The sequence below is a fragment of the Oncorhynchus mykiss genome, chromosome Y (assembly GCF_013265735.2).
Source record: "Oncorhynchus mykiss isolate Arlee chromosome Y, USDA_OmykA_1.1, whole genome shotgun sequence".
Taxonomy (NCBI): Eukaryota; Metazoa; Chordata; class Actinopteri; order Salmoniformes; family Salmonidae; genus Oncorhynchus; species Oncorhynchus mykiss.
The window spans coordinates 38,231,789-38,255,841 of NC_048593.1; the positions used below are offsets into that span (position 1 = coordinate 38,231,789).

Genomic DNA, 24,053 nt, shown 5'->3' on the forward strand with positions numbered 1-24,053 from the left:
GCTCCGGGCCCATTGAAGAGGAGTCTGAAAAAAATAACTCCTCACCCTCTTCCTCAGACTCACTTTCCTCCTCATCTCTATCTCCCACCCTGACCACCTGCCCTTCCTCTCTAGTCAGGGCATCACCCACAGCAACAGGCAAAGGTTCCATGGTGCCTTTGTCCACACCCTTTTTCCTTTTCCGCTTGACACCCTCCTCCTCCCCCCTAGTCCCTTACATTTCCCCACTATACTCTCCTCATCCACTAGAATAACCTGACTAGACCCAGAATCATCTAGACCACCCTCCATAGCATGACTAGGCCCAGAATCATCTACACCACCCTCCATAGCATGACTAGACCCAGAATAATCTACATCACCCTCCATAGCATGACTAGGCCCAAAATCATCTACACCACCATCCATAGCCTGACTACACCCAGGCTCAGATACCCCACCATCTCTAGCCTGACTAGGCCCAGCCTCATCTACACCACCTTCCCTGGCATGACTAGGCCCAGCTTCTGCATCTCATTACCCCCTGCACTTTGACCTTGATTTCCCCCACTGGCGCTTGTACCCTCACCTTGTCTACGGGCTTTATGTGGGCACGCAAAGCTCTTATGCCCCAAATCCCCACACTCAAAACATTGTAGACTATCTGTGCTGGCAAACCCTGCATAGAGGCCCTCCCCGTACCTCACTTTAAAATGCACATTTAGTTGTTGATAATTGTTGCTCAGAAACATAAACACTTGCCTCCGGAACGAAACAACGTGCTTAACGGCATCTGCCTGAAAGCCTGCTGACAGTACACGAAAACCGCTAGCAAACTTACCAAAACGACTCAGCTCTTTTCTGATTTGGTCATCTGTAAGAAACGGAGGCAAATTTGCAACTACCACTCTTGTCGAAGGGGTAGAGAGAGGTGAAATTGACACCAACACATCCCTTACAAATATTCCGCTAGCAATTAGCCTACAAACCAAATTAGCCCTTTTCATGAACACAACACACAGCTTTGTTCATTCTAGAAGCAGAATGTATAAATTCAGCTCCTACCTGTTCACCGACCGCGAGCAGAACCTCCTCCATCTTAATTCTATTCTCAGGAACACACCTGAATCCATGCCGTATCGACAGCGTCTCCTCCTCCGCTAGGCTGAGAAGCCATTGCGCACACCACACCTTCCAAACCCCAGGAAAGTTACTCTGTCCTCTTCCACCCTAACTTTGAAAAAACTGTGGATACCGCTAAAACAAATATTGCATTAACCCTCCACCATAGAAAATAACATGTAAAGAAAAGAATCGAAGAAAGTTAGTTAGGATAGAGCCCTCCACACCAAACACTTAAACTCCCAAAAACTCCCAGCATGCACTGCAAGAGAGAGAGAGAGAGAGCAAGACAGAGAGAAAGAGTAGAAAGAGAGAGAGAGAGAGACAGAGAGAGCCAGAGACAGAGAGACAGACAGAGAGAGAGACAGAGAGAGACAGAGAGAGAGTGACAGAGACAGAGAGAGACAGAGAGAGAGACAGACATAGAGACAGAGACAGAGAGAGAGAGCGAAAGAGAGAGACAGAGATAAAGAGTCCAGGCGTACCTTCCATCCTTCAGTATGTTGGTGACACTCCTCTTCAGTAGACAGACACAGTAGGGGAGCAGACAGTTCTCCTCAACCAGACGGTTCATTTGGGGATCCAGCCAGAAGGCTACACCACACACACACACACACACACACACACACACACACACACACACACATACACACACACACACACACACACACACACACACACACACAGACACAGAGTGGGCACAGACAGGTTAGGCTCAAAGGACTGGGTGTGCAGGTCATCACACATCATGAGCAAGAATGAAGCCTTACTAAGTTGAATTGTTTTGCAATGTTAATAAGGAATCATGGTGATTACATTATTACCAATACCGGTAATTCCGTTAATAACACAATACTACTTACAGGACATGGTGTGCAGGCCATCACTCATCACGAGGTGGAACCGGGGTGGACCAGATCCCCTTATGATACGATGGATGTTCTGAGGAACAATAAGAGAGAAGGACAACCTGGTCTCAGAGCATTTTGTATTATTATGTATGTAAATCTGAGACACTGCATTAAGTATGATATGTTACGTTTCTTATGGTATTAATTTGTGGATGTCCATTATCCATTTCAAATGATACGTTACGAACTGCAATTTGTACAATATGTTATGAATTATAGTTTGTGCATTATGATGAGAATTTGCAAGACATGCACTATGTTATGAATTTGCTAAACTTTTGCCGTGGCAAACGTTACCTAGATGCCTAGGTTGCTAACGCTAGTGTTAGCTAGCTGGCTAAGGTTAGCTAGACTCGGGATTAGGTGTTACAGTTAAGGTTAGGGTTAAGGTTAGGGGAAGGGTTAAAGGGTTAAGGTTAGGGAAAGGGTTAGCTAACATGTTTAAAATTAAGTATGGTTAGCTAACATTCTAAGTAGTTGCAAAGTAGCTAAAAAGTAGGAAATAGTTGCAACGTTGCAAATTAGCTAAAATGCTGAAGTTGGCCATGATGAGATTCATGTTATTGCCTTAAGTAACCTACTGTCTTAAGTTACCATACCAAACGTAACATATCATATTATTTTGAGTGTCCCAGATTTACATTTACTATGTTACGTCTAGTCTATGAGACCAGGCTGAAAATAATCAATGGAGAACATTAGCGCTTAAAAGCCCTAAAAAGGCACAGCTCCTCAAACTACAAAGAGCTATTTTGCTTTATGTTTTTTGTGTGTTTTCTGTTTAATGTCTGCTCAGACCACATTGCACACGTTCTATATACAGTATGTAATGTATATAATAACTATGTATTCATCCTATGACTCTGCCATTCCATGGAATGCCCACAGCCTTCATATGACATGTCTGCTAAAATGTGTTTTCTGGTTCTTCAATGAAAGACGGAACAGACAGTGTTAACTTTAAAGACTAACAAAATCAAACCTGCTACATGGAATGGCTTCATGATGCCAACAAACAAAAAAAGCAGAAGGTTCTTAAAACATTTTAAAGAGATTTTCAAAAGATGTGGTTTTCCTGCAAGGGTTACATTTCTAAAAAGGAGATCGGTTTGAGAGGCCTATGCTGCCACCTACTGTAGCAACAGCAGAGGAGTAGACATGAATACGTCAGCAAAACAAAAGAGATGATCGTGGACTTCAGGAAGCAGCAGAGGGAGCAGCCCCCTATCTACATCGATGGGACAGCAGTGGAGAAGGTGGAACGTTTGAAGTTCCTCTGTGTACATGTCACCGACAAACTGAAATGGTCCACGCACAGACAGTGTGGTGAAGAAAGCGCAACAGCGCCTCTTCAACCTCAGGAGGCTGACAAAATGTGACTTTTCACTGAAAACCATCACTAACTTTTACAGGTGCACAATTGAGAGCATCCTGTTTGGCTGTATCACCGCCTGGTACGGCAACTGCACCGCCCACAAAAGCAGGCCACTCCAGAGGGTAGTGTGGTCTGCACAACGCATCACCAGGGGCAAACTACTTGCCTTCCAGGACACCTACAACACCCGATGTCACAGGAAGGCAAAAAAGATCATCAAGTACACCCGAGCCACTACCTGTTCACCCCGCTTCCATCCAGAAGGTGAGGTCAGTACAGATGCATCAAAGCTGGGACAGAGAGATTGAAAAACAGCTTCTATCTCAAGGCCATCAGATTGTTAAACAGCCACCACTTACACAGAGAGGCGGCTGCCTACCTACATACTTGATATCATTGGCCACTTTAATAAATGGAACACTAGTCACTTTAATAATGCCACTTTAAGAATGTTTACATATCTCACATTACTCATCTCATATGTACAGTATATCCTGTATACTGTATCCTTCACTATCTATTCTTTACTATCTATTGCATCTTGGCCGCTCTGTCACTGCTCATCCATATATTTTATACTTATATATTCTCATCCCATTCCTTTACTAGATTGTGTGTATTAGGTTTTGATGTGGAATTTGTTAGATATTAGGTTCTGTTGTTGAGTTGTTAGATATTACCTGTTAGATATTGCTGCACTGTCGGATCTAGAAGCATAAGCATTTCACTACACTCGCAATAACATCTGCTAACCATGTGTATGTGACCAATAACATTTGATTTGATTTGATTAGCGACCTGATGGTCGTTAGCGAGTTGGGTACTACCAATACATGTCCAGAGTGCATAAGAGGAGATTACCATGACTCAACGGCCAACTTGGAATTTGACTGCAGTCATGACTCAGGACTGTAATACGGTTGGTTATATACTGTGGGGCAAAAAAGTATTTAGTCAACCACCAATTGTGCAAGTTCTCCCACTTAAAAAGATGAGAGAGGCCTGTAATTTTCATCATAGGTATACTTCAACTATAACAGACAAAATGAGAAAAAAATGCAGAAAATCACATTGTAGGATTTTTAATGAATTTATTTGCAAATTATGGTGGAAAATAAGTATTTGGTCACCTACAAACAAGCAAGATTTCTGGCTCTCACAGACTGTAACTTCTTCTTTAACAGGCTCCTCTGTCCTCCACTCGTTACCTGTATTAATGGCACCTGTTTGAACTTGTTATCAGTATAAAATACACCTGTCCACAACCTCAAACAGTCACACTCCAAACTCCACTATGGCCAAGACCAAAGAGCTTTCAAATTCATAAAAAATCCTACAATGTGATTTTCTGGAATTCTTTTTCTCATTTTGTCTATCATAGTTGAAGTGTACCTATGATGAAAATTACAGGCCTCTCTCATCTTTTTAAGTGGGAGAACTTGCACAATTGGTGGTTGACTAAATACTTTTTTGCCCCACTGTATAACTGTGTATGTGATGTGTCAAGGAATGGGAAGATGACATTTGTCTATGGAAAGTTACTGTGAGAGAAAAGGGGAACAGAATGTCCAGAGATTGAGTAAGATGGTCAGTCATAACCGCTTGAAGTTTAACTGACTGCTCTGACAGCTCTGACAACAATGCCACGTGTCATCAGTTTAGAAAAACAGATGTTCTGAGTAGTCACACCCTGAGTAGTCACACCATTAAAACTTATTTGGGATCGGTGTCCCTTCCACGGGACAGCTGAGCTAATGTAGGCTAATGCAATTAGCATGAGGTTGTAAGTAACAAGAACATTTCCCAGGACATAGACATATCTTCTGTTGGGAGAAAGCTTAATTTCTTGTTAATCTAACTGTACTGTCCAATTTACAGTCGCTATGACAGTGAAAGAATACCATGCTATTGTTTGAGGAGAGTGTACAATTTTGAACATTAAAGGTTATTAATAAACAAATTAGGGACATTTGGGAAGTCTTGATACAACATTTTGAACATAAATGCAATGGTCCATTGGATTAGTCTTAAACTTTGCACATACACTGCTGCCATCTAGTGGCCAAAATCTAGATTGCACCTGGGCTGGAATAATACATGATGTCCTTTCTCTTGCATTTCAAAGATGATGGTACAAAATAAATACAAAAGAACAGTTGTTTTTTTCTTTACATTATATTTTTACCAGATCAATTGTGTTATATTCTCCTACATTCCTTTCACATGTACACACACTTCAAAGTGGTTCCTTTCAAATGGTACCATTAATATGCGTATTCTTACTTCAGGGCCTGAGCTACAGGCAGATAGATTTGGGTGTCATTTTAGGCGAAAATTGGGGAAAAAAGGGGCGGATGCTTAAGATGAATCTCTTCATGACATATACATGTCTGTTTGATCATGTACAAAGTGTGTTTGCAGCTGAAGCAACCCAGCTGAAGTGGGGTGAATAAACTTGGTTTGAGCTATATAGTCTTCTGTTATAGTCGTCTGTTTATAGTCGTCTGTTTGAGTTTATACTCTGTTTTTCAGAACCTAACAATGTATTATAGAGACGCAACAAATAGAACACTTACCAGCAACTGAAGCAGAGGATTGTGCACGTAAGTGCCTTTGGTCAGGGCCTGAATGAGACAATGATTATTTCATTAAATGTTTATGACAATATCTTTATTCAATAGAGAATTGCATCAGAAAAGGCATAGTCCAAACCCCATATCTTTACCATATATAGTTACAGATGATTTATTCAGAGAATTTCGCATGGTTAGATTGAATAGAATGTCATTAAGACCATGGTCAAAAAGGGTTTGCTGCTCAATAGAACTCTGTCACAGCTCCAAAACAAAACAGAGCTAACTTTGAACGTCAACTGACAAGCTAGCTAGTGGCTGCAAGTTTGTGTTTGATTAATATGGGCTTTTACTAAATTATATCCGCCGGAATACAAAACAAATTCAGCCTATAAACAGTACCAGTCAAAATATGTCAAAATATGTTTTATATGTCAAAACATGTTTTCTATTTGAGATTCTTCAAAGTACCCATTGTCCTGTTGAAAAACAAATGACTGTCCCACTATACCCAACCCAGATGGAATGGCGTATTGCTGCAGAATGCTGTGGTAGCCATGCCGGTTAAGTGTGCCTTGAATTCTAAATAAATCACAGACAGTGTCACCAGCAAAGCTCCACCACATCATCACACTTCCTCCTCCATGCTTCACGGTGGTAACCACACATATGGAGATCATCTGTTCACCTACTCTGCGTCTCACAAAGACACAGCGGATGGAACCAAAAATCTCAAATTTTCACTCATCAGACCAGAGGACAGATTTCCACCAGTCCATTGCTCGTGTTTCTTGGTCCAAGCAAGTCTCTTCTTATTATTGGTGCCCTTTAATAGTGGTTTCTTTGCAGCAATTCGACCATGAAGGCCTGATTCACACAGTCTCCTCTGAACAGTTGATGTTGAGATGTGTCTGTTACTTGAACTCTATGAGGCATTTTATTTGGGCTATAATCTGAGGTGCAGTTAACTTCTTGTGACTCTCAAACCCGGGTCCGGGAGCATAATCATCGCCTGACACTAATTAGCATAACACAACGGACATAAATCTTCCTAGAAAATCTTCCTATTCATGAAAATCACAAGTGAAATATATTGGAACACAGCTTAGCCTTTTGTTAATCACCCTGTCATCTCAGATTGTCAAAATATGCTTTACAGCCAAAGTTAGACAAGCATTTGTGTAAGTTTATCGTGTTTTCTATCCAAAGCTGTCAATTATATGTATATTCTAGCATTTGTCCTGACAAAATATCCTGTTGAAAACGGGAATGTTTTTTTTCCAAAAATGAAAATACTGCCCCCTAGTACCAACAGGTTGAAATGCATTCCTGGTGACAACCTCATGAAGCTCGTTGAGAAAATGCCAATAGTGTGCAAAGCTGTCATCAAGGCAAAGGGTGGCTACTTTGAAGAATCTCAAATATATCACTTTTTTGGTTACTACATGATTCCATGTGTGTTATTTCATAGTTCTGTTGTTTTCACTATTATTCTACAATGTAGAAAATAGTAAAAATAAAGAAAAACTCTTGAATGAGTAGGTCTGTTCAAACTTTTAACTGGTACTGAATATATATATATATATATATATCTTTACTAACTAAGCTAACGGACTGATTTTCAATGTCTACCCTCCCCCCAAAAATCTGTTACAGTTTTTATTGTGAATATCTGTGAACACTGTTATTTAACCAACAATGTACTATGCAGATATCACTCAGACATTTCTCGGTTACTAAAATGCAAATAGTTCAATCACTTTCAGTTTATGTGACTGTGGTGTATCGAGAAACGTATTGTGTGTTAATGAGTTTAGATTTCAAATGGTTGCAGATAGCCAATGGGATTTGTGTGCAGGGGTTGAGTTATTTGAATGAACAAATGACAATGGGGTTTCCGTTCTTGAATTGAAACGATTGGATTAGGAGATGCAAGGGCGGTAAAAGTTCAGGGATGTATTTCAGGAGTTGGGCTGAAGACACTGCAGAGAGAAGTCGACTGTAATGTGTCATGGAGGACATTTTTTAAAAATCTGTTCCGTTTGTTATAAGTATGCTTCGGAATCTTCAGTAAAAGAAACCAGCATCTTAGGATGCAACAGTGACAAAACAAGCAAGTATGGTGCAGATAATCATTGTACCGTCTAAATCTTTGTGAAATATATTTTCCATATTGTCAGTTGTTTGAAGCACAAAACCGAAAGTAAAAGAACGGGAAGTATAGAAATAGCGCATATCGAACACATTTACAGCTTCTTAGACTTTATTTAAATGCGAATGACGGATCTATAACACACATTTCTATGTGAATTTGGTCAGATGCCAAAAAATGTAGCTTTAAGAACAAGCATATTAAGGTTGTAATATTGTAGAGAACAATCGAATGATTCATTGTATGTCATTCAAATAATAGCATAGGCTAGGAAAACCAGGTTTAGGCATTAATTTAATAACACCAGCTTGAATGTACCCGTTTTTCACTACATTCTAGAGCAGTGAGCCCTATACCGTGTATGAATACCCATTATAAATTAGGTGGTTTGAGCCCTGAATTCTGATTGTCTGACAGCTGTGGTATATAAGACCGTACACCATGTGAATGACAAAAACAAATATTTTTACTGCTCGATTTACATTGGCACCTCGGGGGTGTGTGGTAAATGACCAGTATACCACGGCTGAAGTCCGCTGTCCGCTGGTCCATCAGAACAGCCCTTAGCATATTGGCCATCTACCACACTCCCTCACGCCTTATTTCTGAAATATCCCACTGTAGGCCCTGCAGATTGCAAAAAAATGCTTTTACACTAAGTTAGCCTGCAACTACAAACAACACAATGAGTGATAAGTATTATGTCTATGTTGTAACTTGCCTCAATTGCACCGTCTGTGAGATTTAATGTCATTTTTCAGTGGAAGTCGTGTCCGATTTAAAAGCACCTTTATATTGCTGCTCTTTGCCTTATGTGGTACAGCGTGGCCTCTCCCTTGAAGAACCTGCGACAGAGAGAGGGCTTTCAATTTCAATGGCGACGCCACATCGCCTTTTCCGGATTCTTCTTAGCCAATCAAATATTAGTCGGCCGGAGCCACCGCCCCTGTGTGTGTTCTCCATACCTCCCACTCATATCTCCCTCTCTCTCTTCCTCCTTCACTCACTCTGTCTCTGTTTCTCTCCCCTCTCTCTCTCCTGTTGGGGTTTTGTCATGCCTCCCGGACATCAGAACAGCTCTCTCTGTGCTATGCACTATTCCTCCTACAGCGCTACAGGGTAAGGGGAACATGGTCAAAGAGTATATCTCAATAGTCTAGATCTTTTGTCCAGTTCTTTCAGAACATCCTATTATGGCTATTTAAATCAAATCAAATCAAATTGCATTTGTCACATGCTTAGGGAGTACAGGAGGAGACTGAGCACGCACCACTTAGGGGCCCCCGTGTTGAGGATCAGCATGGAGGATGAGTTGTTACCTACTCTTGCCACCTGGGGGCGGCCCATCAGGAAGTACAGGATCCAGTTGCAGAGGGATGTGTTTAGTCCCAGGGTCCTTAGCTGAGTGATGCGCATGGAGGGCACTACGGTGTTGAACGCTGAGCTGTAGTCAGTGAATACAATTCTCACATAGGTGTTCCTTTTGTCCAGGTGGGAAAGGGAAGTGTGGAGTGAAATAGAGATTGCATCATCTGTGGATTTGTTCGGGGTGTTATGCAAATTGGAGTGGGTTAAGGTTTCTGAGATAACGGTGTTGATGTGAGCCATGACCACCCTTTAATTTAGGCAGGTTACCTTAGTGTTCTTGGGCACAGGGACTATGGTGGTCTGCTTGAAACATGTTGGTATTACAGACTCAGACAGGGAGAGGTTGAACATGTCAGTGAAGACACTTTCCAGTTGGTCAATGCATGTTGGTCAGTACACGTCCCGGTAATCCGTCTGGCCCAGCGGCCTTGTGAATGTTAACCTGTTTAAAGGTCTTACTCACATCGGCTACAGAGAGCGTGATCACACAGTTGTCCAGAACAGCTGATGCTATCATGCATATTTCAGTGTTACTTGCCTCGAAGCGAGCATAGTGTGGTGTGGTGTGCAGGTGTGCTTCCCTTTGTAGCCTGTAATAGTTTGCCAGCCCTGCCATATCCGACGAGCGTCGGAGCCGGTGTAGTATGATTCGATCTCAGAGGATAGAATTATGGTCAGATGTGCCAAATGGAGAGCTTTGTATGCGTCTCTGTGTGTGGAGTAAAGGTGGTCTAGTTTTTTTTTCCCTCTCTCATTGCACAATTAACATGCAGGTAGAAATGAGGTATAAAGAATTTAAGTTTCCCTGCACTAATGTCCCCGGACACTAGGAGCGCTGCCTCTGGATGAGCTTTTTCCTGTTTGCTTACAGCCGTATACAGCTCACTGAGTGATGACCTACAGTATATAGCTCGTTGAGTGGGGTCTTAGTGCCAGTATCGGTTTGTGGTGGTAAATAGACAGCTGCGTATAATATAGATGAAAACTCTCTTGGTAAATAGTGTGGTCTACATTTTATCATGAGATGATTCACCTCAGGCGATCTAAACCTGGAGACTTCCTTAGATTTCGTGCACCAGTTGTTGTTTATAAATAAACAATAGACCGTCATCATGTATTACAAGAGGCAGCTGTTCTATCCTGCCGAAAAAGTGTGAAACCCGCCAACTGTATGTTAATCATGTCGTCGTTCACCCACGACTCTGTGAAACATAAGATATTACAGATTTTAATGTCCCGTTTATAGGATATACGCACTTGTAGTTTGTCTATTTTATTATCCAATGATTGTACGTTGGCTAATCGGACCGATGGCAGATCACCCACTTACCGTCGGATCCTTGCAAGGGCACCCCGACCTACATCCCCGATATCTCCGTCTCTTTCTCCTGCTAATGACAGGGATGAGGGCCTTGTCGGGCGTCTGAAGTAAATCCTTTGCGTCTGACTCGTTAAAGAAAAAATCTTTGTCTAGTAAGAGGTGAGTAATCGCTGTCCTTATATCTAGAAGTTCATTTTGGTCAAAAGAGACCAAGAAACATTACGTACAAAATAAGTACCAAATAACATGAAAAAACACACACTAGAGCACAACTGTTTAAGGGAACGTAAAACGGCAGCCATCTCCTCCGGTGCCATTCTAAACGACACACACGGTTTGAATTAACATTACACTGTTTATCTGTCCATCTCCAATGTGTGTGTGTGTGTGTGTGTGTGTGTGTGTGTGTGTGTGTGTGTGTGTGTTTGTGTGCGCGTGCGTGCGTGCGTGCGTGTTTAACTGTAAATCCCCACATGAATGGTAAACAAATAAAAAAATGTACCAACTGGGGACATTTTGTTTGTCACCATGATATCAAATGATATTTCTTTAGGGTTTAGGGTTAAGGCTAGAGTTAGTGTTATATTTAGGGTTGGGAGCTAGGGTTAGGAGTTAGGGTTAAGGTTAGGTTTTCAGGTTAGGTTTATGGTTAGGGAAAATAGATTTTTGAATGGACATGAATTGTGTTTCCCTGTGTGTGTGTTTGTGCGTGCAAAATAAATCTAATTTGTATTTGTCACATGCTTCATAAACAAACAGGTGTAGACTAACAGTGAAATGCTTACTTACAGGTCCATCCCAACAATGCAGGGAGAAAAATAGAGAAATAAAGGAATAAATACACATTGAGTATTGATAACTTGACTATATACACAGGCTACCAGTACCGAGTTTATGTGGTAATTGAGGTAGATATGTACATATAGGTAGGGATAAAGTGACAAGGCAACAGGATAGATAATAAACAGCAAAAAGCAGTGCATATTATGAGTCAAAAATAGTTAGTGCAAAAAGGGTCAACGCAGATCCGAACCCGCAGATATCTATTCTACATAACTTACTGTTTAGCAGTCCTCTGACATGGAGGTAGAAGCTGTTCAGGGTCCTGTTGGTTCCAGACTTGGTGCATTGGTACAACTTGCCATGCGCTAGCAGAGAGAACAGCATATGACTTGATTGACTGGAGTCTTTGACAATTTTTGGGGCTTCCTCTGACACCTCCTGGTATAGAGGTCCTTGATGACAGGGAGCTCGGCCTCAGGGATGTACTGGGCCGTATGAACTACCTTATATAGCGTCTAGCGGTCGGATGCCAAGCAGTTGCCATACCAAGTGGTGAAGCAGCCAGTCAAGATGCTCTCGGTGGTGCAGCTGTAAACCTTTTTTGAAGGCCCATGCCAAATCTTTTCAGCCTCCTGAGGGGGAAGAGGCATTGTCCTGATTTCTTCACGACTGGGTTGGTGTGTATGGACCACGATAGTTCCTTAGTGATGTGGACAGGTAGGAACTTTTAGCTCTCAATCCGCTCCACTACAGCCCTATCAATGTGCATGGGCGTGTGCTTGGCCCTGTGTTTCTTTATTAGCGGTATTGGTACCGCTATCAGCTCCTCCTTTGTCTTGCTTGCATTGAGGGAGAGGTTGTTGTCCTGGCATCACACTGCCAGGTCTCTGACCTCCTCCCTACAGGCTGTCTCGTCATTATTAGTGATCAGGTCTACCGCCCCCGTCATTTTGTCCGAATACGTAATGATGGTGTTGGAGTCGTGCTTGTCCACACAGTCGTAGGTGAACAGGGAGCACACGAGTAGACTAACCACGCACCCCTGAGGGTCCCCCGTGTTGAGGGTCAGTGTGTCCGATGTTTGGTTGCCTACCCTCACAACCTGAGGGCGGCCAGTCAGGAAGTCCAGGAGCCAGTTGCAGAGGGAGGTGTTCAGTCCCATAGTCTTTAGCTTAGCGATGAGCTTGGAGGGTACTATGGTGTTGAATGCTGAGCTGTAGTCAATGAACAGAATTCTCACATAGGTGTTCGTCTTGTCCAGTTGGGTGAGGGCAGTGTGTAGGTCAATACAGATTGCTTCATCTGTGGATCTGTTGGGGCGGTATGCAAATTGGAGTGGGTCTGGGATGATGTTGTTGATCTAAGCCATAACCAGACTTTCAAAATAATTTGCCAGCCCTGCCACAAGATATATATATATATATATATATATATATATATATATATATATATATATATATATATATATATATATATATATATGGTGGTGACACTCCTCTTCAGTAGACAGACACAGTAGAGGAGCAGACAGTTCTCCTCAACCAGACAGTTCAAATGGGTGACCAGCCAGAAGGCTACACCACACACACACACACACACACACACACACACACACACACACACACACACACACACACACACACACACACACACACACACACACACAGGTTAGGCTCAAAGGATCTGATGTGCAGGTCATCACACATCATGAGCAAGAATTAACCCTTACTAAGGTAATATTTTTAGCAATGTTAATAAGGAATTATAGTGATTACATTATTACCAATACCGCTAATAAAGTTAATAAATAAAGTTAATAACATAATACTACTTACTGGACATGGTGTGCAGGCCATCACTCATCACGCTACATGAACGCTACATGAACGCTACATGAAGTATGATATGTTACGTTTCTCATGGTATTCATTTATGGATGTCTATCATCCATTTCAAATTATATGTTTCCGAATTGCAATTGGCACAATATGTTAATGAATTATAATTTGTACATTATGAAACTAATAAGCAAAACTTACAATATGTTATGAATTTGCTAAACTTTAGTTTTGACTAATGTTAGCTAGATGGCTAGGTTACTAATGCTAGCTGGGCTAGGGATTATGTGTTATAGTTCAAGTTAGGGTTAAGATTAGGGGAATGGTTAAGATTGGTTTAAAGGGTTAAGGTTAGGGGAATGGTTAGCTAAATTGTTTAAGGTTAAGGTTAGCTAACATTCTAAATAGTTGCAAAGTAGCTAAAAAGTAGGAAATAGTTGCACACAACCTTTGTGTTGCTAGATGTTCCCCCAGCCAGCCATTCAGACCGACCAACCACCCTGCTTTCCTTTTATACTTAAGTAACTGTCTATCTTATGTAACCATGCCAAATGTAACATATCATATTCATTTGAGTGTCCCGGATTTACATTTACTATGTTACGTCTAGTCTATGAGACCAGGCTGAGAAGGAACATGGAGTTCTCAGGGAAATTCTGCTACCACAGATTCTAGATTCCGTCTGGCCCAAGTCATCACAGACACACCATGGAGCTGTGTGTGTGTGTGCGTGTGTGTGCGTGCGTGCATGTGTCACAGTGAGAGAGAGAGAGGTTGTAGGAGGAGCTTCAGTAAAGGAAGGTGTTGGACATTGGACCCAAACAAGTCTCTTCTTCTTATTGGTGTCCTTTAGTAGTGGTTTCTTTGCAGCAATTAGACCATGAAGGCCTGATTCACGCAGTCTCCTCTGAACAGTTTATGTTGAGATGTGTCTGTTACTTGAGCTGCAATCTGAGTTGCAGTTAACTCTGATGAATTTATCCTCTGCAGCAGAGGTAAATCTGGGTCCTCCATATCTGTGGCGGTCATCATGAGAGCCAGTTTCATCATAGCGCTTGATGGATTTTGAGACTGCACTTAAAGAAACTTCCAAAGTTTTTGACATTGTCCGTATTGACTGACCTTCATGTTTTAAAGTAATGCTGGATTGTAATTTCTCTTTGCTTATTTGAGCTGTTCTTTCCATAATATGGACTTGGTCTTTGACCAAAAAGGGCTATGTTCTGTATACCAACCCTACCCTATCACAACACAACTGATTGGCTCAAACTCATGTCACACCATGATCTGTTTCACCTGTCTTTGTGCTTGTCTCCACACCCCTCCTGGTGTCGCCCATCTTCCCCATTGTCCCCAGTGCATTTATACCTGCGTTCTCTGTTTGTCTGTTGCCAGTTCGCTGTTTCGACAAACCTACCAGAGGTTTTCCTGTGCTGCTGTCTTTGTTTTCTAGTTCCCCCAGTTTGGACCATTCTGCCTGCCCTGAGCCTGCATGCCGTTCTGTACTTTGTCACACCACCCTGCATTACTGACCTCTGCCTGCCCTTGACCTGTTGTTTGCCTAACCCCCTGTTTTTGTAATAAACATTTGTTACTTTGCATTTGGGTCTTCTCCTGAGCCTTGACAGTGCAAAGGGTGGCTACATTGAAGAATCTCAAATATTAAATATATTTTGATTTGTTTAACACTTTTTTGGTTACTACATGGTTTCATATGTGTTCATATGTGTTATTTCATCGTTTTGATGTCGTCAACATCATTCTACAATGTAGAAAATAGTCAAAATAAAAACAAGGCTCAGTGTCGTCCGGGTTTGGCCGATGTAGTCTGTCATTGTAAATAAGAATTTGTTCTTAACTTGCCTTGTTAAACAAAGGTTAAATAACAGACAGCATTTCAATATCAACCCTCACAAAAAAAAAATCTGTTCCAGTTTTCATTGTGAATATCTGAGTCTTCCGTTTTAAAATACCATAGAAACGGCCCCTCTCAACATTGATTGACTGCAGAATAGAAGGCCAAAGATCTGAAGATGAAAATTACGAGGGTATCAAGTAGATTTTGATTGGTTCGAAGCGCAAAAACGCCTGCTAATGTTACCATCTCCCAACGCAGAAATATGAAAGTTCTGACACTTTCCATTTACCGTCACTCGGTCCCAATATTCTGGGAGATACAGTATGTCAAGTGTTTCCCAGCTTTTAGAAACTGTGTAAAGTAAAGTTATAGAACAGCAGGTAGAGAGTGGAAAGCTGGAGGGTACCAGCCAGGATGAAGAATGTTCCACTGATAAACTTGACTTTGATCCTGGTCCTTTTACTCTTGATGCAGTTACAGCACCTGGTCCCAAAGATGAACCTCATCACACCTAGAGTTTCCAGGATGTAGGAGATGGAAGTGATTGTCATAGGAGGGGTACATAAGAAACTACTATATAGACAACACAGGGCACTAGGGTGACTATCCATCCAAAGGCTCCCAGTGTCACGTCCGTCATAATGAGGAGACCAAGGCGCAGCGTGATAAGAATAGATTCTTCTTTATTACACGAAGAACACTAAACGAAACAACAAAACAAGAAAACAAGAAAACAACAAAACAACCGTGACACTATAAGACACAAGTGCTGACAGGCAACTACGCGTAGACAATAAGCCACAAAACCAAAATGGAAAAATGGCAACCTAAATAGGATCCCCAATCAGAGACAATGATAAACAGCTGCCTCTGATCGGGAACCAATTCAGGCCACCATAGACCTACATTTACCTAGACATAACAAAACCCCATAGATATACAAAAATCCTAGACGCACATACCCACCCTCGTCACACCCTGACCTGACCAAAATAATACAGAAAACATAGGTAACTGAGGTCAGGGGGTGACACCCAGGAACATGGCTCAATCTCACTAGAGGGTAGGAGCTGCACAGTATGACCCCCATAACCAGTAGCAGGGCCGTTGCCTCCCAGCAGATGTAGAGTGAGACCCCCAACTCCCCCAAATGGTGCTGGCCATCCAGGAGACAGGAGCGAGCACCAGGATTACAGCCAGGATGAAGATCGTTCTGGAAATGATCATTACTTTGGCCTTGGACTTTTTGTTATTGGTGTAGTTGGCCCTGACTATGGAGACTCCCAGAACCCAGAAGATGATGGCGATGATGGTCATGGCTCGGCCTGCAGGTTCTGGGTTAAGGCCAGCATGGAGTTGTAGACCTTACACTGCATCAGGTCCCAGGTCAGGTCCCAGGTCCCAGGTTACATGAGAGGTGACAATGTTGTAAGGCCTACTACACCTGTTGTATTCGGCACATGTGACAAATGCAATTTTGATTTGATTTGAAGTTAGTCACTCTGCACACTGGCTCAATTAAATTCCATCACTAGCATCTTATATGATCTTATGTTAACATAGCCCAGTGTTTTTCAATATAAATGCACAGAACTGAATTAAGCTTCATAGTCTTCAAAAAGTCTTAGGGGATCTTGTGCAATATTGCCATATTGCTAACTTCTGCAAAGGATACAACTTATTTGTTCAGATGTGGGGCAGTATGTGGTTGACACACACTTAACGGAGATGCTAGTGACATTCAGTTAGATTGAAACTACATGCTGAAAAACCCTTGAGTGTGAAACAAATCATTTTAAGGTTGGATTCATGGACTGATGGGCTCTGATGGGCCGCCCCCAGGTGGTGAATGTAGGAAACAAATCTCCACCCTGCTGATCCTCAACACTGGAGCCCCACAAGGGTGCGTTCTCAGCCTTCTCCTGCACTCCCTGTTCATCTTTGACTGTGTGGCCATGCACGCATCCAACTAAATCATCAAGTTTGCAGACGACACTACAGTTGTAGGCCTGATTACCAACAACGACGAGACAGCCTACAGGGAGGAGGTGAGGGCCCTCGGAGTGTGGTGTCAGGAAAATAACCTCTCACTCCATGTCAACAAAAGATATTCGTGGACTTCAGGAAATAGCAAAGGGAGCACCCCCCTATCCACATCGACGGGACAGTAGTGGAGAAGGTGGTAAGTAAGTTCCTCTGGTAAGTTCCTCTGCGTACACATCACGGGCAAGCTGAAATGGTCCACCCACACAGACAGCATGGTGAATGAGGCGCCAAAGAGCAAAAGTGCCTCTTCAACATCAGGAGTCTGAAGAAATGTGGATTGTCCCCCAAAACCCTCACAAACCTCTACAGATGTACAAACGAGAGCATCCGGCAACTGAACCGACCTCAACTGAATGGCTCTTCAGAGGTTAGTGAGGTCTGCACTGCGCGTCACCAGTGGAAAACTACCTGTCTTCCAGGACACCTCTAGCACCGGATGTCACAGGAAGGTCAAAAATATCATCAAGGACAACAACCACCCGAGCCACTGCCTGTTCACCCCACTATTATCCAGAAGGGGAGGTCAGTACAGGTGCATCAAAGCTGGGACCGAGAGACTGAAAAACAGCTTCTGTCTCAAGGCCATCAGACTCTTAAACAGCCATCATTAACAAAGAGAGGCTGCTGCCAACATACAGACTCAAATCACTGGCCACTTTAATAAATGGATTGAATAATGGTATCGTTAGTCACTTTAATAATGTTTACATACCCTACATTACTCATCTCATATGTATATACTGTACTCTATACCATCTACTGCATCTTGCCTATGCCGTTCGGCCATCGCAAATCCATATATTTATATATACGTATTCTTATTCTATCCCTTTACATTGTATGTATGAGGTAGTCAGTGTGAATTTGTTAGATTACTTGTTAGATATTACTACACTGTCGGAACTAGAAACACAAGCATTTTTGTACACTTGCATTAACATCTGCTATCCATGTGTATGTGACAAATACAATTTGATCTGATTTGATGTATCTGCTATTTGTATTTACAGCTAAGTCCCCTCCTGTTCCCTGATTAAGAGGTGATGACCACTCCACTCCACTACCTTTGTCAACTTTATCCTGACATGAACTGAAGCCACGTTTCATCAACTGGCACATTGAATGTTTCCCCTCCTAGCACTGTGAGTACCCCTATCAATTTTCTCTCATTCCTGTATGTAGAGTCAATCACAAACATAATCCCATCATTACACATCAGTGATTTTACTCCTTGCTTGGACTAACTCATTCTTAGCGGTTTGGTCTGACTGTGTGTATTGTTTTTTGTCTTCCCAGACAAATCCTGTCCTGCACTGGTCAAGCCTCTGAACACCTGAACTCATGCCTCATACCCTCATTCAATCACTGCTGTGATCCTTTTCCAACACTGTGTAAGTATCCCTCTCACTCCCATTCCCCATAATATTGTACTATAAATGTATTAAATGTATTAAATCAGGTTAAAATAATGAGTCTTTGACGATTATTGAAACACACGTTGTCGTCTCCCTACTTTACGTGCCTATACCGTGGGTCTCCCATCCTCCTCAATGTGTCAAGTCACCAGCCTCCACTGGTCAGAAATGGGGAAGAGACGTTGGAAGAGTATCTAACCACATTCTGAGTCACACGTTTCTTAATCACACTCTGCAGGAGTTGTGCCGCTATTATTACAGAGAACTTCCCTTCCTGTGATCTGTGGCTATTCTTTCAAGCATTGTGCCTTCTTGACAAACCTGAAATGACAACAATATCTCTGCTACTCTCACCGTGATCTGGGTATGTGTGACGTTCAATTCAACTTCATAGTTGTCTCTATATTGTGCACAGTTAGCTGTACTCCCTCTCCTACGAGCTATCCCTTGTAAATATATACATAGAGGCAGGGGCGGACTGAAACAATAATTCAGGCCGGAAATTTGACTCCATCCCATGCCACCCTGTTCACGCAAACCACCAGACAGCTCATTTTCTAGGCTACCAGCTCATCACTGGTGCCCATGAAGGCAACAGCACACAATACACACATCTATGCACTGAGTCAATGAAACTGAACATTGGCTACATAACTTCAAGTATAATATGAAAGTCCAAAAAACAAGCCTCTGTACAAAAACTTTAACTCACAGCAAAAATTATTTCACCCTTGTCCGCCTGTTAAGGAAGAGTCATAGAATAGCTACTTCAGAGTAACCAGGAAGTAATTACCAACAATATAAGCTAAAAAAACTAGCCATGATTGTCGGCCGTGTTTTCCAAGTTATATGCAGCTTCGTGTCTGTGTGCTCTGTAGCTAAGCCCACATTTAACAATAACTTTAACTACATCAATCACACGTTCCATGACCTGCCTCTTCTTTCTGACCAGGTCTCGTTGAACTGACATTTGCTTATCACTCAGAAGGGTACGGATGTCTGCTTTGCTGGCTCTGAGGAAAAAGGCTTCTGCACTTTCTCTATGGGTCTTGCTTCTCTCATGTTCCTGTACTCTCTGATGGGCATGTTTCCAGGCCTACATGCCTCCTTTGACAAATGCTCTATCACTGGCTGAAGGTTTTGCGAATGCAAGACACTGAGCAGAACAAGGAGGGAGTTACTTCATTGTATGTCAGCCATTTTGTGTTTGTGCCGTCTTTGGAGTGGAAAACATTGGGAATGACTCTTTGAGGGGTTTGTTTTGGGTGGTACTGAAAGAAGAAGTCAAAATCCTTGGACTGAGGACGAGCAAAATAATCAAATGGATTTTCAGTACTTTCGCTGTCCCATTCTATTTTCCCTGTACTGGGCTCTGAACCCAGTACAGTACTCTCTCTCTCTCTCTCTCTCTCTCTCTCTCTCTCTCTCTCTCTCTCTCTCTCTCTCTCTCTCTCTCTCTCTCTCTCTCTCTCTCTCTCTCTCTCTCTCTCTCTCTCTCTCTCTCTCTCTCTCTCTCTCTCTCTCTCTCTCTCTCTCTCTCTCTCTCTCTCTCTCTCTCTCTCTCTCTCTCTCTCTCTCTCTCTCTCTCTCTCTCTCTCTCTCTCTCTCTCTCTCTCTCTCTCTCTCTCTCTCTCTCTCTCTCTGCATGTCAGGTTGCTCTGCAAAATGAGATTAACATTGTAGATAACCTAAACTTAAACTTGTATTACTTGTGCAGTCATCGATTGTATACCCCCCGATTACAGTCCTACTGATAATCTCATAAATAAAGCACATAATAATCTGAAATCCTAGTCTACATGTTTAGGTTTGTGCTCTTAAATTTACCCTGAAGGTTCCTGCTCTGAGTCTGACTCTGAACTGGCCACCTCCAGTTCTGCAGGAGCACCTGGACCTCTATTGCTGCTGCTGCTTCCTTCTACACCTTTACAAAGAAAATACTCTATTATCATACTCACTATCATTAGTGTATCAGTACATTAATACAGCTCTGAAAAAAATTAAGAGTGGTCTCTTAATTTGGGAGTGGCCTTTTAATTTTTCCCAGAGCTGAATAATATAGTAAAAACTTGTAATGCTGGTACTAATGTCGCTAATGATCTTTGTCATTGTGATTGCCTGTGCTGTACATTCATGGATGGATTATGGTTAGGTTACTGTAGCCTATTTCGCTGTACAGTGCATGTGCACTTTCCCTAGTTCATGTGACATGAGTCATGATCTAATGCTGGCAAGTCCATAGTCTAGGTTTACTAGTCTTTCCTTTTTTACATTCAGTAATCATTAAAGCAACCAACACAGACTATTCAAATCAAATTTATTCATTCATTCTTCTTTCATCAGCTGATATATCAAAGTGCTGTACAGAAACCCAGCCTAAAACCCCAAACAGCAAGCAATGCAGGTGTAGGAGCATGGTGGCTAGGAAAAACTCCCTAGAAAGGCCAACACCTAGGAAGAAACCTAGAGAGGAACCAGGCTATGAGGGGTGGCCAGTCCTCTTCTGGCTGTGCTGGGTGAAGATTATAACAGAACATGGCCAAGATGTTCAAATGTTCATAAATGACCAGCAGGGTCAAATAATAGTAATTACAGTGAACAGGTCAGGGATCCATAGCCGCAGGCAGAACGGTTGAAACTGGAGCAGCAGCATGGCCAGGTGGACTAGGGACAACAAGGAGTCATCATGCCAGGTCCTGAGGCATGGTCCTAGGGCTCAGGTCCTCCGAAAGAGAGAGAGAGAGAGAGAAAGAAAGAAAGTGAGAATTAGAGAGATCATTCTTAAATTCACACAGGACACCGGATAAGACAGGAGAAATACTCCAGATACTGACCCTAGCCCCCCGACACATAAACTACTGCAGCATAAATACTGGAGGCTGAGACAGGAGGGGTCAGGAGACACTCTGGCCCCATCCGATGATACTCCCGGACAGGGCCAAACAGGCAGGATATAACCCCACCCACTTTGCCAAAGCACAGCCCCCACACCACTAGAGGGATATCTTCAGGGATATACGGCACAACCCAAGGGGGGGGGGGGGAGCGCCAACCCATACAGGAAGACTACGTCAGTGACTCAACCCACTCAAGTGACACACCCCTCCTAGGGACGGCCTCGAAGAGCACCAGTAAGCCAGTGACTCAGCCCCTGTAATAGAGAATCCCAGTGGAGAGAGGGGAACCGGCCAGGCAGAGACAGCAAGGGTGGTTCGTTGCTCCAGTGCCTTCCCGTTCACCTTCACACTCCTGGGCCAGACTACACTCAATCATAGGACCTACTGAAGAGATGAGTCTTCAATAAAGACTCGATTCAGCTCTGTATCCTCCATCACAGTGGCTTCCAGCTCACCTATTATGCAGCTAGATCTGGTTTCACTTGAGAAGTGTGAACCCACTGAGGAGAGGCTGTGGTCTTCACCGCTGCAGTTGCTGTAAGGAGTACTGTATGTTGTCCTCACCAACGCCGTCCCTACACCCCCACCTGGTGGATGTTGATGTACAACTCGCTCTCCAGTATTCAGTCCGTGCTCTCGGTTATGTCCTGGCGCCTGCTCCTCATGTGCTGCTTTCACCTGGGAAATATACACACTGTAACTCATGAGTCATTTTCTGCCATAGGACAACATAGATTCTCCTATTTTTTGCCAAATAATGATATTCTTTATAGTACTCACCGGAACCAACACACATGGTTAGATTTGTGACAGCAATGTGGAGTGTGTGTGTGTGTTTAACCAGTAGTCCCCAAAAGAATAGTAAACAAAAACAATTAAGTTAGTTGTACAACACTCTGTCTGTGTGTGTGTGTGTGTGTGTGTGTGTGTGTGTGTGTGTGTGTGTGTGTGTGTGTGTGTGTGTGTGTGTGTGTGTGTGTGTGTGTGTTTGTGTGTGTGTGTGTTTGTGTGTGTGTGTGTGTGTGTGTGTGTGTGTGTGTGTGTGTGTGTGTGTGTGTGTTTGTGTGTGTGTGTGTGTGTGTGTGTGTGTGTGTGTCTGTGTGTGTGTGTGTGTGTGTGTGTGTGTGTGTGTGTGTGTGTGTGTGTGTGTGTGTGTGTGTGTGTGTGTGTGTGTGTGTGTGTGTGTGCGTGCGTGCATGCATGTGTGCCTGCATCAAATGATTTGTCACGTGCTTCGTGAACAACTGGTGTAGACTAACAGTGATTAGTTACAGCCACTTCTCAATAATGCAGAGAGAATGAAAAGAAAAGGAAAATAGAGAAATAACCAGAAACACAAGGAATGAATACACAATGAGTATTGATAACTTGACTATATACACAGGGTACCTGTACGGAGTCGATGTGCAGAGGAATGGGGTAATCGAGGTAGATATTTACATATAACTAGGAATAAAGTGACTAGGCAACAGGATAGATAATAAACAGTAACAGCAGCACACATTTCATCAGCAGACCTGATTGACCATTCTTTTCATGATTTCATTCCAGCAGTCTCTGTGAATGAGCAACTTCCCTCCTCCTTGAAGTCGTGCAATACGGTAGTTGAGATTAACTTCTCTTGCCCTGTGGACACTTCCGCAAGAACTGCGGCCATCTCAGCAAGAAAAACATTGATGCGCAGAGTGTACTCAGCTTCCAACGATATATCTTCCACTTTGTGGGGGACTGTAACCCCTTTCAATCACAGACACAAATGGCGTCAGTCCAGAAACTGATCCATTGACTCCCATGGGTGAAACACTGAGATATCACAGACAGATACCCTCGTCTCAGTTCGCAGGTACTGAAGAGGTTGCCACACGCAGACGCTGTGGTGATTGACAGGCCTCGACAGCCACTGAGCGTTTTGAAGCACAAACACCAGGATATTTGGTTGAAAGGTTAAAGCCAGTCTCATAACAACGCGGCCGCTGACAACTCGTACATAGGGTCCAACCTTTTCGTTTGTGCCTTGGATACCAACACCAACCGCTGGTGGGGGTCCCGAGACACAAAGAGGGGGAATACTAGCCCAGAGTCATGATGAGTCTCATCGAGGCCGGTGGGGGTCCCGAGACACAAAGAGGGGGAATACTAGCCCAGAGTCATGATGAGTCTCATCGAGGCCGGTGGGGGTCCCGAGACACAAAGAGGGGGAATACTAGCCCAGAGTCATGATGAGTCTCATCGAGGCCGGTGGGGGTCCCGAGACACAAAGAGGGGGAATACTAGCCCAGAGTCATGATGAGTCTCATCGAGGCCGGTGGGGGTCCCGAGACACAAAGAGGGGGAATACTAGCCCAGAGTCATGATGAGTCTCATCGAGGCCGGTGGGGGTCCCGAGACACAAAGAGGGGGAATACTAGCCCAGAG

The 24,053-nt window shown here is 43.0% G+C and overlaps 1 protein-coding gene across 1 annotated transcript in view; it reads right to left on the minus strand.

The window, feature by feature from the left end:
- The window catches only part of LOC110509458 (replication protein A 70 kDa DNA-binding subunit), a 77,621-nt gene extending 71,610 nt beyond the window's left edge, over window positions 1-6,011 (minus strand). The window contains exons 1-3 of the mRNA XM_036967940.1: window positions 5,964-6,011; window positions 1,965-2,043; window positions 1,587-1,695 (exon numbers count right to left, since the gene is read on the minus strand). Coding sequence (XP_036823835.1) covers window positions 1,587-1,695; window positions 1,965-1,992 — 137 coding nt within the window. The 5' untranslated portion in view covers window positions 1,993-2,043; window positions 5,964-6,011. The remainder of the gene's footprint in view (window positions 1-1,586; window positions 1,696-1,964; window positions 2,044-5,963) is intronic.
- Between the last annotated feature and the right edge of the window lie 18,042 nt (window positions 6,012-24,053).